This window comes from Balaenoptera physalus (assembly GCF_965194825.1).
Source record: "Balaenoptera physalus genome assembly, chromosome: 3".
Taxonomy (NCBI): Eukaryota; Metazoa; Chordata; class Mammalia; order Artiodactyla; family Balaenopteridae; genus Balaenoptera; species Balaenoptera physalus.
The window spans coordinates 87,189,430-87,206,127 of record NC_138890.1 but is presented as its reverse complement, the minus strand read 5'-3'; the positions used below and the strand labels follow the sequence as shown (position 1 = coordinate 87,206,127).

Genomic DNA, 16,698 nt, shown 5'->3' with positions numbered 1-16,698 from the left:
TTCATTGCAGATTAATTGATTCTAGGTGTGTGGATTTACTTCTGGGCTCTCTATTCTGTTCCACTGATCCATATGTCTGTTGTGCCAATACCACACTGTTTTGATTACTGTAGATTTGTAGTGTTATCTGAAGTCTGGGAGGGTTACGCCTCCAGCTTTGTTCTTTTTCCTCAGGATTGCTTTGGCAATTCTGGGTCTTTTGTGGTTCCATATAAGTTCCAGGATTCTTAGTTCTAGCTCTGTGAGAAATCTCATGGGTAATTTGATAGGGATAGCATTAATTCTGTAGATTGCTTTGGGCAGTATGGCCATTTTAACAATATTAATTCTTCCAATCCAAAGTATTGGATATCTTTCCATTTCTTTGAATTATCTTCAATTTCCTTTATCAATGTTTTATAGTTCTCAGCATGTAAGTCTTTCACCTCCTAGGTCAGGTTTATTCCTAGGTATTTTTTTGACATGATGTTAAAGGGGATTTTTTTTTTTTTTTTACTTTCTCTTTCTGATATTTCCTTGTTACTGTAAAGAAATGGAACAGATTTCTGTATGTTAATCTTGTAACCTGCTACCTTGCTGAATTCATTTATCAGTTCTAACAGTTTTTGTGTGGAGTCTTTAGGGTTTTCTGTATAGAGTATCATATCATCTGCATACAATGACAATTTTATCTCTTTCTTTCCAATTTGGATACCTTTTTTTCTTGTCTGATTGCCGTGCCTAGGACTTCCAACACTATGTTAAATAGAATTGGTAAGAGTGGGCATCCTTGTCTTGTTCCAGAATTTAGCAAGAAGGCTTTCAGCTTTTCACCAAAGAGTATTATGTTAACTGTGGGTTTGTCATAAGTGGCTTTTTATTATGTTGAGATATGCTCCCTCTATACCCACTTTGGTGAGAGTTTTTATCATGAATGGATGTTGAATTTTATCAAATGCTTTTCTGCAATGATCATGTTGTTGTTTTATCTTTTCTTTTGTTGATGTGGTTTAAAACATTGATTGATTTGCATATGTTGAACCATCCTTGTGACCATGGGATGAATCCAACTTGATCATAGTGTACAATCCTTTTATGTGTTGTTGGATTCAGTTTGCTAATATTTTGCTGAGGATTTTTGCATCTATATTCAAAGATTTGGCCTGTGATTTTTTTTTTTTTTTTTTTTTGGTAGTGTCTTTGTCTGGTTTTGGCATCAGGGTGATGGTGGCTTCAGAGAATGACTTTGGGAACGTTCCCTCCTCTTCAGTTTTTTGGAAGAGTTTGAGAAGGATAGGTATAAGTTCTTCTTTGTAGGTTTGGCAGAATTCCCCAGTGAAGCCTTCCAGTTCTGGACTTTTGTTTGCAGGGAGTTTTTTATTACATATTTTATTTCAGGTCTAGTGATCAGTCTCTTCAAATTATGTTTCTTCTTGACTCAGTTTTGGTAGGCTGTATGTGTCTAGAAACTTGTCCATTTCTTCTAGGTAGTCCATTTTGTTGGCATATAACTGTTCATAGTATTTTCTTGTGAATTTTTTGTATTTCCGTGGTATCAGTTGTTATTTCTCCTCTTTCATTTCTCAATTTGTTTATTTGGGTCCTCTCTCTTTTCTTCTTGGTGAGTCTGGCTAAAGGTTTGTTGATTTTGTTTACCCTTTCAAAAGCCCAGCTCTTTGTTTTATTGATCTATCTATATATTTTTTTATATATATATACATGATTGATATATTATTTATATTTTATTATTAATTCTATTATTTGTATTTTATTTATTACTATTTTATCATTTATTTTCATTTTTATTTATTCACTTATTTATTTATATTATCCCTTTATTCTGAAAGTCATTCTATGAGGCTGATGCTCTTAAAGCTGTATATTTTTTCTTTTATTATATTTATTTTTTGACATTTTACATAAACTGTATTAGTGTTAAAATGTAGAGAATGTTAATATTCTGAATAATATCATTGTCTGTTGAAAATAATTTTCACTCTTTCTTTCTAGGGATTACTTCTGTCTCATTTCCTCACCAAGAGAATGCATCTCTGATTTTAAAAGGGTAAGTATATTGAAAAAAATAGCTTGATGCCAATTTTCAGGAGAACTCCAGCTACTTCACTGTGGATGGACTGAAGTTAGTGAACATAAAAGAGATACGAAGATTGCCCCCCCTTATCTTAATGTGACCATTCCTGGGGCTGCCCCAATTGGCCAACTGAAGAGAAACTCACTGATGAATGTACCTGCTGGCAACTATCTGCATGCAAAGCTAATAAAGTATATTCTTTTTTCTAATCAACTTTTTTCATGGATTTTTTTAAAAATTTTAAATATATGGTCAATCATGAGCCAAAATGCTGGGAAATAACAGCCACAAAAAAAGTTGGCTTAATTTATGCTTCAGTTTTGTGCAGCTTTTATTTCACCAGTTATCTAGTATTAAAGCAAAATCATATGTATATTATTTCTCTGCCAAAACTTAAACTGGATCTAATGAAGAAAAGGTAAAACACGGACTTATTTTACTTTCTGTTCTGTTTTTATATGTGTTTGAAAATTTGTGAATTAATGACATATTCTTAAAGAATGTATTTTCTACAAGTTAGGTGAATAGTTTGTTACCGAGAAAGAACAGAGTACTCTGTGCATGTATAGTGAACGTTTAGGAGAACTTTCTTTCCTCTTTAGGAAACATCATATATCAGTTAACATTTTTTTAGTAAAAAGTGTAATTTTCATAAACAAAAATTTATTTGCCAGCCGTTGATATTTTGCTGTGGGCTCTTGGATTAGTGCAAACAACTATATTCTCCAATAATTTATGAAGAATCTTCATCCAAAGAGCCATTTGACATTGAATAATTTGGTCATAAGTTTTAACTTTAATTTGCATTAGTATTTTTAACTATGTCTACTTATAATTAAGAAAGGTGTATTCTTATCTTTTTCTTTCAATATTTTAGAACATGTAATCATCCACCAACTGGAAGAGAAAGTTCACATACTAAGTAATCAATAGTGTGCCATTACCTTACATTTGATAAGGTTTTTTCTAGCTATGTCCAAAAGTTCTTCCTCCTCTTTTGGATTTTTTGTTTGGTTGAGTCTCAAGATGAATTCTTTTGTGATTGAAAATGGTGGCCTAAACCAAAAAAGAAAAAAGAAATCAATAATTATAGATATCACTTCCAAATTTTAATTAATCAAACATCCAGTGGCTAAGTCTATCTATTTTCTGTAAAAGCACTTTACCTTAATGAGAAAGTTTCACACACACAAAAATCAGTAAAATATTTACGTATATATATGTATGTGTGTATATATATATATACACACACACACACACACAGGTCTCCTAGATTGATCTTATCATACTCTTGGATTGAAAAACATAATTCTCATGATATTGAAGAACTTTGTAGCCTTTGAAAAAAATCCAGCATAGCTTCATTACGTTGAAGACTGATTTATCTCCTCACATATTTCAGTGTTGGTTCAATTTAAGCTAAAACATTATTCCCTCCGTGCAGGTGGAATCAGTCCAACTGTGGCTGAAGTATAGTAGGCAGGACAGGAAAGATGTATGTAGTAAGGTCAGAGGTGACAAGGAGCCATACTAACTTTGGATGAGATGGGAAGCTACTGCAGGGTTTTGATAAGAGGAGTGGCATAATTCAACTTATATTTTAACAGGATCATTCCGATGCTGTGTTGAGAGCTGGAGTGTGGGGAGGTAGCAAGGGAGAGAGCACACATAAACTTAGCTGAGAGGTAATTTGGCTTGGATTAGAATTATAGCAAAGTAATTAAAGCGAAGAGTTTGGATAATGGATATATTTTGACATTAGCTCCAACCAGACTGCCCAATGAATTAGAAATAGGCATGAGATGAAAAAAAAAAAAAGGAGTCATGATTGAACTGAGTAACGGAAAGGATAGAATTGCTGTTTACCGAGATGGGAAAGGTTACTAGAGGAGCAGATTTGAGGTGAGGGTAGAGAATAAGTTCAGTATTGGACATGTTATGTTTGAGATGACCATGGCCATCCAAATGGAGACGCAGAGTAAGCAGTTAGATATGAGTCTGAATTTGGGGGAAAGGTTCAGGCTGAATATATCAATTTTTGAGTCATCAGCACACATATGGCATTTAAAGTCTTGTGAATGGAAAGGCTCCCATGGGCAAAGTGTAGAGAGGATAGACAAGTATTTCAAAGAGAAGTGAGAAAAGTTGAGGCTGTACGCAAGAGAATGAGTAAAGTGATTATAATGATGTACCACAGCGTTTAAAATGGCATGGAATCAAAAGTGATATCAGAGGAATAGAAAATGGGTAGTAGAGTCAATGAGTTGTTTGTGTGATAAAATAATTGCTGGAGTCATATGATTAAAAGGAGTGATCTGAGAAAATAAAACATCTTTCAACAACTTACTGTATTTATAATTTACTGAATTAGTTGCTCTGTGGGATATAGGAAAAAAACATGAATAAAAATCAAATTTTGCCTCTGAGTGACTCATAGTCCAATTGGGAAGACAGATGTATGTAAAAGTAATCACAGTGCCACACGACCACAGGATAAGCAGAGATAAAACCATGATGCTCTGTAAACTAGAGCCAAATAGATATCCCAGTGAAGAACAATTAATGAAATGACCAGCTCTTTAACTGCCACCCTAAAGTAGGCGTTTATTCAGTCATTCAATCAGTAAGCATTTATTGACTGTCCCTATGTATCAGGCGCTACTACCCTTGGAACTGGGATGCAACGGTGAAACCAACAAATAACCTTGCCCTCAAGCAGCGTATAGTAAAATAGCAGAAGAGTTGAGGTGTTAGAACTCACAAAGTCTGCTAGAATTGGGCATTTGAAATGAATAACTTCATTCTTCACTACCTGTTATCTTGCTCTTGGAGATATGCGGTTAGATGTATATGGTAAAGGTTGGCTGAAAACTCTTTCTCAACAGTCATCTGGGATGACACATCTTTGATCGACATGGACCTACTCTTCACGAAGAGTCCAAAATAGCTTCAATCTTCCCATTTGTACAGAGTATTATGGAAATAAGATAGCCCCTTTATCCATTTAAATTTTTCTAATTTTCATTAGAAATTAGATTCTTTAAAAGTGTTAACATAACAGTGCTGTTTATAACAAACCAAACATTCAGGGATGTGTCCCAACACTACCGTCTCCAATTCTACCCATTAGAAATAGCCAAGATTAATGGGTCAGTAGTGTGTATCCTTCATATCCTTCTCAGTGCTCACAAATATAAACCAACCTATGTGTACTGTTTTTAGTAAATAGAACCACGTATGCAAAACCGTAGCATGCTTTCTTCATTAAATTTATCAGACATTAAAGTTCAACTGATCCTAACATGTAGTAGTATGGATGTACCCAACAAACGCAACAATGTCTTTATTGACTGACACTTCCCATCACTTCCAGTATAATTTTGGCCATGCTAACTGATGCTGTAATTTTTTTAAATCCTTGTACATAGGTCTGATATTTAGTAGGTACACACTATTCTGATTTATCAATCTCCACACTATATCAATAGTTAAATATTTTGATTACCACCTCTGCTTGTAAATATATCTATATAAAGACATCCTAAGAGAATTAAAAGGCAAAACTTCAAATGGAAGAACATATTTTCAACACATGTTAACTGACAAAGGGCTCATACCCATAATATAACCAGAATATATGAAGAACTCCCAAACAATAGAAACATCGAGAAGAGGCTTAAACAGGTAATTGACAAAAAAGAAATCCGTGTGGCCAATAACTATGTGAAACACTGATTAACATCATAAATAGGGAAACTCAAAACCATCTCGTTTAAGCACATTTCCCTACCACCGACCACAGAAACCCCTCCAAACACACAAAGACACAGCCCCCCCCCACACACACACACACAAATACACACACTACACACACTATATCCAAGGGTTTCAAATACAAACTAAAAATGTATTTTCTAAAATTAGTTATTTTATCTCAGCTTTTATATAGGCTCTGAGAAAAATTCATTTGTATCATTTTATTTTTAAAGCAGAGTAAAGCCTCAGGGTAAAAATAATATCTAATACAATTTCTATGCTTCGAATATATTTTATAAATAATTTTAGTTTTGTCAATTATCTTTCAGTATGGTTGAGGCCTGTAGTGAATCATTTAAAATATGGAAAGCTAATGCTTTCCAGCTTCCTGTACAGAGATTGAGTACCTTAATTGGACTCCCTCAGCTCATGTCAATAAATATTTAACAGGAAATAAATACAGCTTTTTAAACTATTTCTTGCCCATCACAAATAGGGGTTATACAAATTAATGTTTATTTAATGATAAACACAACCCATGATAAGAAGCAAAAGGAAACTTGAAAAAGTAAATATAGGCATTTGAAAGGAAAATATATCTTAACTTCACACATTCTAATTTCTTCAAACTATCAAAGGATTTCACAAAGATAAATGTAATCTACTGTAAGTGTATAAGTGCAGTCCTGTGGAAAGGTAATGAATTAAGGTCATCATGCCAATTTCATATAAGGGAAATATACTAAAGTCTTCTGACTGCACGGATATCAATCCAAATGACTGTTATCTGTGAATTCAGAACTTTTTTTAGCTGACAATTCATTCGTTCAATAAACATTTAATGAAAGCCTCCCACATACAAGATATTTTGCTAGATATAATGAGGGCTAAGGGAGGAATCAGGCCTGGCCTCAGTAAATTCACATTCTAGGAGGGAAGTGAGACAAATCACAAATGATGTAATATAAAGGTGACAAACTGAAGAAAAAAAAAAGGAAATAAAACCCTGTGGGGAGTTCAGAAGGTCATGATTCCAACACTTCCTGATGCTATAATCTTTGCTTAATCATTTAATCTGTGTGAGCTATAATTTTCCATCTGTGGAAATGAGGACAAAATTTGCAGAATTTTGAAAAACAATGAACTGGAACACACTTTCTAGTTCCTTACATAGATTCAGCACTGGATAACTATCAGTTATAAGAATTACTGTTTTTGGTTAAAGATTCAAAAAAAGCTTCTTTGCAGAAGTGGCACTTGAGCTGTACCTTGATATGAAGACAGGAACTAGAATGTGACAGAATGGCAGTTATCCTTTCAAAATCTTTTCTCTGTTTCTTCCTGGTCACATGATCACGCAGCTAGTGCCTATATTTCCCAGTCTTTCTGGCAGGTTGTGAGGAGATACAATATATGCAAATTTCAGGTCACCTTTAACTTAAAGACAGGCCACTTTCCCTAGAATAAAACCTTTTTTTCCTTCCAGTTGACTGGAACACAAAAATGGTGCTGAATTGGCTTTGATTAGGCAGATCAGTACAACTATGAGATAATGAGGGTTGTGAGTTTCTCACTGACCCCAGAAGCAGAGCTATCCTGTCAGCCTAGACCCACTGGATTCATATGTCAGATAAATACACTTCTATCTTACTTAAGCCTCTGAAATTAGAGACCTCTTTTTATAGTCGCTTCAAATTTACCCTAACACAAGTAGAAACAAAGAAACAAACAAAAAAAAAGAACAGTCTTAATGTAGCATAGAGAGACAGAATGCTTAAAATCAAGATAGGAAATGAAGATGCAAATGTTAGGTTGAGACACATACAAATGGCACTGAATGGTAGTCTGTGGTAGACTTACAGCTACCTACATCAATATCTATTCTCCTCCCTTTCTTTTTTTTTTTTTTACCAGCATTTTAATTAGTGAAACAAAATAAAATAAAAACAGGCACAACCATGTCTCATACTAACGGGTTAAGAAGTAAATATGATTTCATGTGACAAAATGTCATCCGCTATAACAAATTTCCAATAATTCTGACAATTATCTTTCCAAAAATTTTCCAAAATTCTAAGAAACATTACAAATTGGAGGTTTACTCTAAATATGCATAGTTATCTTACTACCTAGTTTTGTGTGCAAAAGACAATAAAGACTTTAAATTTGACCAAGATGTTGATGCTGAACATGAGAGTTCTTTCCTCCCCACCTCTAAGCTGCCAGCGCCCCAACTACAGCTACCTGCCAAGACAGGTCAAATGTGGAGACGTAGTGCACAAAGAAAAATTACAAAGAAGATGATATTTGTGGTAACATCAATATAACTTCTGATTTATGTCCATAAAGCATAAAAGCATATCAGTATTAAAAAGCAAGAAAACAGAATTTGGAATTAGTCCAATCCAAATGAGGCATCTTCAAACCTCCATGATGCTGGTTAGTGGTCTCGATCCCACTTAACTGTCGTGGGCTCGCTGAGAGTAACGTGTTTCACGCGGCAGCTATACTGGTCCACTGCGTTGGGAGTGAACGCAGTGTGGACCAGAAGGTAGAAAGACCAGTCCTTGCTGAAAGACAGGTCTGATTGCTCCACTTCCATCTTCTCCCCATTCTTCAGCAAATCAATCTCAATCTGGGGTGGATGGAACCCAGACACATAGCAGTTCAGGTAATTTGGTTTTCCATTCTCTGCGGGGTGTCGTGAGTACACCTGAACCTTCGGAGGACGCGGGACGGCGTCCAAGCCAGACAGCGAGAGCAGCCCCAGCAGGACCAAGGTCACGAAGGGAGCCATCGCTACAGAAGCAGCCCGGGTAGCGAAGTCTCCTCCCTTTCTTACTAAAAGATTCTTTCTTGCAGTTAGATATGCACATATGTCTAAGGTTTCAGCCAATAAAACATAAGTAAAATTCAGATAGTTCTGGGAAGTCTCCTGAAAATGTGTATAAACCCTTCTTCTGTCCTTCCTCTATTCTGCTGCATGAAGCACAACTGTGATGTCTGGAGTTTCAGCAGCCATGATATAACATGAAATGCCCTTAAGAGTAAGTCATGTGCAGCAGACCAGCTAGTTAAAAGGAATCTAAATCCTGGATCACCATACCAGCTCTGGACTGACTATATTCAGAGAAATAAACTATTTTTAAGTATCACTGTTATTTTAGATTCTCTTAGTTGCAGTGGGCACCAATTCTATATTACACATAGACTTTTGAGTTTTATTTGATAAATAAGAGAATTATTCAGCAGAAGAGTGATGAGATTACAGCTGTGCTTCAGGATGACTAAACTTAAAGTCCAATGTTGAATGGTGTGGAGTGAGGAGTGACTACTGGTAAACAGTTGGACAATTATTTGAACAATTTAGGTAAGAAGTAATAAAGGTCTGAACTACAGTTTGGGCAATAATAATGACGAAAAGTAAATGAATGTGAGAGATTAGTTGGAAGCTAAATCAATAGGGCTCGATGACTACCAGGATATGAGAAAAGAAATTGTGAGGGAGGACATAGAGATAATATTACAGTTTTGAGCCAACATGATTAGTAGTAGAGAGTTGGCATCAAGACAATTAGATGGAAAAATCTGGGCAGATGATCTGTGCCATTCTGGATGTACTGACTGTGATTTACCTGTGAGACAACCAAGTGGAGAGATCTATAATCCAAGTGAACTTGTGAGGCAGACATTAAGAAGTGGATAAGATCTGGAAATAAAGACTTAAGATTCACCTACATAATCAAAGCTATGAAATTTCAAGAGGAAGAGTACTGAGAAAAAAGAATCAAGGGCGATCTTTGGACAAATCCTACAGGTAGGAGGCAAGAGGAAAAGAATGGTAAATATGATAGGCGATTCAGGGAAATACTACAATGGAATTCAAATATTTGTACAATTTGGGGTGTAAACTCTTTCTCTGAGAATTGTTCATCACTCATAGTCCCTGCTGGGCCAGTGGGTCTAACTTCTACATTAGCACCATTTGGCTCCATCCTCCCCTACCCTGGCCATAGTTGATAGGGTCATAATAGACGTCTGGCTCACTCTAGGCCAATCCAATCCTCTCTTCAGGGATTTTAAATAATTAGCTAATACTTCTAATTAGTTGATGTAACAGCTGATAGTTTATGTAGAGTCAAGAGGTGGCTTTTGTTGAAATGTTGTTCAAGACAACAAAATACCCCAAAGCACAGAGCTTTAGAAAAAGATATGTTAGTATTCTGTCATGTTTTTCATGATATGCCTTTGTCTGCATTATATCTTGTTTGCTTTTCCTGTGCAATTTTTTCTCAACAACATTGTGTCTGATCCCACTTAATGAATATATATATATATTTTGGAACCATTTAACTAGATAATAAGGTACTGCATAGGTAGGGGTTGCTCTATTTGTTGGCTGTCGGAAAAATGGAGAATATTTTATGTATTAATTTATAAGCGTGATTTACAGATGATGGTCTTTCAGCATGTATTATGCAATACAACTGTCACGTACTACTAGTTAATGTTACATGCCTCTTCTTTACGGGTATGTAGTTTTATAGCGATATGTTCACCATCGTAGCCCTGATCCATGTTTGTTGGATAATTTACTGATGTACAGCCAGAGTTTGTAGTCTAGTATAGATACAGACTATACCTGTTGATCATTTTATCTCCATTGTCTCTTAAGAGACACTGAGTGAATAAATGAGACCTGGCTATACCTTCCACTCTCAGGTTCCACAAGACAGCCCTACATCCTTCCATTACATTTTTCTTTTGCTTCAGTTAAGCTGAATGTGTGCCTGTTCCATGCAAACAAACAATCCTAGACTGAGGTACCAAGCAAGAATAGATTGAAGATGCAGACCATGATCAAAAATGTACATCTTGCAGAGATAAAGACTAAGGACAATGAAAATATCATTAGAGTTAACGTTTAGGAAGTCAGTAGAGATCATTAAGAGAGTAGTTCTACTAGATAAATAAAAACAGAATCCAGATTTGATAGTGCTAATAAATAGATGAATTAAAAAATTAATCTGGCTATACCACTGGTAAGTTTGGTATTACGGGAAGGTGAAAAAATGGAACTGAAACAGATTGAAATTTTGAAAAACAACTAACTTGGCTGGTACTTCCTAAAAACCAGAAGTACCAGCACAATTAAAGAATGGTCTAGCCCTTTCAGGTATGTATATGATACAACTGAATGTGTAAGGAATTCAGGAACAGATTTATTAATCTGAAAGGCGTAAATAAAGAGTTGGTGGGAATTTCCTGGCAGTCCAGTGGTTAGGGCTCTGCACTTCCACTGCAGGGGACATGGGTTCAATCCCTGGTGGGGGAACTAAGATCACACATGCCGCTCAGTGCGGCCAAAAAAAAATGAGTTGGTGATAATGGCCATACATATAAATTTACTCTATAAATGCCTCCCTTAAATTTATCATCCGTGATGCACTGATCTTGGGTATGGGCTTTTGAAGTCAGACACTGAAAATATATTTCATCGTTCCTGATACCTGTGTAATTGATTACAGCATTTTCACATTGTGGATATCCAACAGGCTTTACGGTATGAGGCCAGAAATTGCCACTCAGATTCATTTCTGAAAACATCATATCTATGGTTTGATATATTCTTTTATTAGGTCCTTGCTTTTCTTTAGATCTTAAATTTTGATTCAGTCTTAGCAAATGGAATACTGTCTTAAGCCCTGAAAACGCAAACCCTCCTTCTTGGTAGTTACAAATGAAGAGAACTCTAAACAGATAAGGGGCAAGAGGGCTGTTAATACAGACTGAATTTTGAACAGAAAACCATTTGGAAGAAACTGAAGGCTAAAAACTATTTACAAGAATAAAAACCTAGTCCCTTTTCTAAATGAATGCTCTTCTATTTGTAACCATTCTATTCTGCATTTAACAGTCAATGGTCCTTTCAAGGTTGTCTGTAAGAAACATCTAGACTTCTAAAGTTTAATGTCATCTCTTTTTAAATGTAATTATTAATACCAGAAAGGATTGGTTGGCTGGCATGGGTAACAGTACCCAAGTTGACATATTTAACTACTAAAGATAGATAACCTCTGCCTGCATTCTTTTGCTTAGAGAAGAATTTCGAACTGTGTCTCTTCTCCCATTAGCCAAAGAAAAGTAAAAATCAATGACTCTGATGGATTCCTCTTAAACCATGCAGGTGAATTTCCTTTTGAAAATGGGTTCATCTTCCTCTAATGCCACAAAGAATGGTTTGATGAAATCAAGGACACTCCTTCTTGGGGAAGAGCTCACCAAAATTGTAAGGGTAGCAGTATCGCCAAGAAGGAAATGGAGTAGGACCTGGCAACACTTGTTCTCCTTCTGTAACTTGGGTGTCTGCCAGAGAACCCTAAGAATCAGCTGGCTCAGGTGGAGATAGAGATGTTAGAGAGTGGGGTCAGCAAGTCTGAGTGAACACAGCGGGGTCAGTGGAGGAATATTAAGAACAACAACAATAATTTCAGTACTGTACATGAGCAAGGGAATGATCATCCTTTCACTATGTTTTGGAACAATCCCCTAGGATGTAGGCCATTATAGCCAACCCTTCCCTACTCATCCAACTAGATCAAGGCTTAAAAACAAATTAATTCTCATTCAGTTGCATAGTAAATGAGTCATCTGGCAATAGAATAAAGCTGATGTGATAACCAAAGCTATGGAGCACTGCTTGGAGGCTTCGTTCTGGAAAATTCACCTCAAAAAACACCCAGAAACATTTATTTCAAGGGTGAGGAAACCAGTTTAACTGCTATTAAAAGGGCAAGATTATGATAAATTAATCAAGAGAGACCTTCATTTCTCTTTCATGCGGCAGACCAAGATAAGCAATCCAGGCTTGATATGGCAGCTCCAGGATATTGGTATCTGACTTTTTATACCTGGTTACTCTGCTATTCTCAACATACAACTTTCATTTCATGGCCTAAGATGTCTGCTCCAGCTGCTGCAATCACATCCTCATTCCAACTAAAAGGAAGAGACACGGAGAGGAACAGGAAAACATACTACTCCTTTTACAAGGGCACAAAATGCCAGTGGTACGTATCACTTCTGCTAATACATCATTGGCCAGGATTATACCCACGACCACATCTAGAAGCAATGGAAGCTGAGAACTGTATTCTTTAATGGTTGCTCATGTGTCCAAATACAACTTCTATTAATACAAAAGAAGGAGAAAATTGGTATGGGAGGAGGGACAATTAGCAGTCTTTGCATTGGTGATCACAGTTTATCATAAATAGACTGAAATACTGGCACAAATTGCCACTCATTAAGTACTGACTGGTAGTTCCGCAGATCATCGTCATTGGTGCTCTACAGGACTAACTTTCAATGATATCCTTTTTGAAGCAAATGGCAGGCCATGGAGGAAAGACTCATTTCATTAGCGCATCACTTTTTTGTGATCCTGACAACATCAGCTTTCTATGAGGATAAAGGGGGTAATAGACAACATTTGGGATATGATGTGCTTCCTTCCATGGCTAATGAAAAGTTTAGTGCTTTGGTGAGTGTGTTGCGGGTGCAGCATGGTGAGAAACAGACTTGAAAACATCCCAGATCTAAAGAGTTTTTAAAACATAAAAGGATAATTGTAGGAAAACATGTTTCCCAGGACAATGGAAGACTAAAGACTGAATAACTATTATAGGACTCTTGGGCAATGACTCTACTTTTTCCCCTAGATTAGGCTATGAATAACTGACACTGAGTTAAGTTTAGGGATAAGAAAAATCTGATGTCTGAAAACATTCCCCCCAAATGAAGGTCTTCATGATTAGTGGCTGTACTGGACATGGACATTGTGCAGAGTCTCAGAGTGACTTGACGCCTGCATAACCTTCATGCCCCCAAACACTGAGCTGCCCCTCCCCTTCCACATTTGGAGTAGCAAGGTCTGGGTGACACAACTTGGAAGTATGGATGAGTTAGCACCTCTGGGGTGAATCTTGACCAAGGAAAATGCTGGATAGGAGGGAGCAGAGGAGATCAATACCCCTCCTTGAGTCTCCATTTTATGGTCCATTTTGAGATTTTTTTTCTTGAAATCTGTCTTGATAAATTCCAAATGTCAAGTATAGACAAGGCTCTGCTGTGTCTCTTTAAGGCAAGTTGTGATTTAGTGATCAGGGTGGTAATACATCGAGCCTTTTTGCCTCATTTTCCTTTTTTTTTTTCAGCTTCACTGAATTGAATTTGTATACCGCAAATCTAGTATTAAAATCTTAATCCTCTTCTCATATCCTGCCATCTAGAGATTTGAGCCAAGACAGTGGTGTACACCCAAGTATAAGAGGACTGTGGTTTCTAAGATCTTGCAAGATCCTACATACTTTATACAGATAATCTCATAAGTAGCTGCTGATATCGCATTTGGGGCAATTCATCCGAAAGGAAATTACACTGCAATATATACTTAATGTGTTCATGCTCTTTATGGCCTCCCAGCTCCTAAATTACCATATTTTTGGCTAAATCATTTGTAGCCAACCCAAATGCTACAAGTACAGATGTCCTAGGTTAAAATTAACAGACCTAATTACAAGGTCTCAACCATTAGAATTTCACTTAAAAGATTATAGTAATTCAGATAAATGAAAAACAAAGACTACAGATCACAGATCAAATAAACAAACGACCAGAATATAAATGAATGTAGAAAAGTTTCTTCCTGCTTCTGACAGCACAAATTTAGAGCCCACACTATAGAGCTATATGGTATTATAAATGTATACATATCAAAATCAATACTATTATATACATATATACTATAAATATATAATATTTTAAATATTTAGAGCACATTTGTAGAGCACATTTTACTAGATATAAAAGTCAAAAACATTAATAAAAAGGAAAAATTTCAGGTTTTGACATTTCAGGAAGCTTTGAGGACTACAGTCTCCAGATATTAAAAAAAAAACACACAAAAAACCCTCAAGAGCAGCTTCTGTGAGAAAGATATAAAATAACCTTTGGTCCAGAAATGGGTGGACTTCAGTATCTCACTTGAAGGATTTACATGGAGCCCTACATGCATCTCCAATAGAACCCACACTAAGCCTGCAAAGCTCTTGTTTCTAGGAAGAATAAGTGAAGCAAATACAGTACGAGGTCTATGACAATTCAGGCAACACATAAAAAAACCAAACGTAATGTCTTTTCGTGCAAGATATCAAGATCTCCGCTTCATCTCAAACAGCTGATGCCAGGGGCAAAATCTGGTTTACCTTGATACAAGAGGTCACTGATACAAAACAAAGTGTGTTTTCTAAATGACTGCACAGTAAGAAAAAAAAACCCAGGATTTTCAAGGTGGGGAAAAGTTATAGGAGATTCCCTCCACATTGACTAAATATCCAAGGTAAGAGCAATCAGAACTAATCGCTATCCCTTCTCCCAACCTCAGGGAGCTGTAGAAAAGGTCACCTGGCTGCTCAACAGAGAAGGAAAGAGAAAGAAAAAAAAAAATACACATATATATATATCTGAGAAGATTAGTCTCAACATAGATTTATACCCCATTCATTGGATCAACACGAATCATAAAACCATCATACTTATTTCCACGATATGCTCAAAAGTATGTACAGGCAACCAGAAACTATAAGTCTACATAGAAGATTTGAAGAAAAATAAATGAATTGCTAGAAATGTAAGATATAGTTTTTAAAATTCAATGTATAAATTGGTAACAGAGAGTTAGTCATGGGAAAACAGAGCACATATCAGAATAAATTATTCAAAATACAGTAGAAAGAGATGAAAATACAGAAAATGGAGACAAAAGAATAAAAGATATGAAATATAAAATGAGATGGTCTAATATACATTCAATCAAGAGCCTCAGAAAAAGAGAAAAGAGAATGGGTTGTCAAGGTAATATCGAAACGACCAATATCTGATATTTTTTCAGGAATGATAAAAGTGAGACACAGTCCATAGACACAAAAGGTGCAAGGAATCCAAGTAGAATAATTTTTTTTAAATCACATTCTAACACATCATAGTAAAATTGCAGAATACAAGAGAATAAGAAATTTTTTAAAGCACCCAAAGTTGGGGAAAACAGATTAAACTTTAAAGAAATAGCATCAAAATTTCAGCTAACTTCCCAACAGTACTAATGGAAACTGGTAGTGGAACGATATCATCAATGTGTTGGGGGGAAAAACAATAAAAGTTATAACAGACCAAAGACAATTCCATGTTCAGTTTTAAATTTCTTCCAAACATAAGAATAAAATAAAGGTATATTCAGACTAACAAAAACTGAGATTTTTCTCAACAACGAAATCTCACTAAGTTCAAAAAGTTGTACATCTGGGGCTTCCCTGGCAGTCCAGTGGTTAAGACTCCACGCTTCCACTGCAGGGGGCACAGGTTTGATCCCTGGTTGGGGAACTAGGATCTCCACATGCTGCGCAGTGTGGCCAAAAAAAAAGTTGTACATCTGGCAAAAGAAAAACCAGATCTAAGAAGTAACAAAGAATGAAACGCAAGGAAAGTGATGAACAATAAATAAAATATAAAGGAAAATTAACTGCTTAAAATAGTAATGAAGTCTAATGAGATTTAAAAAAAAAAAACCAAAAATCACAAAATACAATTTAAGTGTCAGATAAGGTTTGAAAAAAGATCATGCTTAATCATGAAATGTTTAGAGTATTCTTTTTAAATTGAGACTGAGATAAACATGTTTAGAATTAATGAGAGAATTTAGCAGTATTTCTATATGTAAAATTAATACACAAAAATCAATTGCCTTTCTTCTGGCAGCAGCTAGAGAAGACATATTTTTTAAAATATGTGCATAAAACTTACAGCAGGATCAC

General features: G+C 35.7%; 1 protein-coding gene and 1 pseudogene across 2 annotated transcripts in view; both read right to left on the bottom strand.

Annotated features, from left to right (window-relative positions):
* TMEM232 (transmembrane protein 232) overlaps positions 1–16,698 on the bottom strand; it is a 263,618-nt gene that overhangs the window by 226,078 nt on the left and 20,842 nt on the right. The window contains 1 exon segment of the mRNA XM_082455780.1: positions 3,016–3,127. Within this exon segment, the coding sequence (XP_082311906.1) occupies positions 3,016–3,127 (112 nt within the window).
* LOC309657851 (beta-2-microglobulin pseudogene) lies at positions 7,719–8,652 on the bottom strand (annotated as a pseudogene). The gene has a single exon. The product of its transcript is annotated as a beta-2-microglobulin pseudogene (transcript).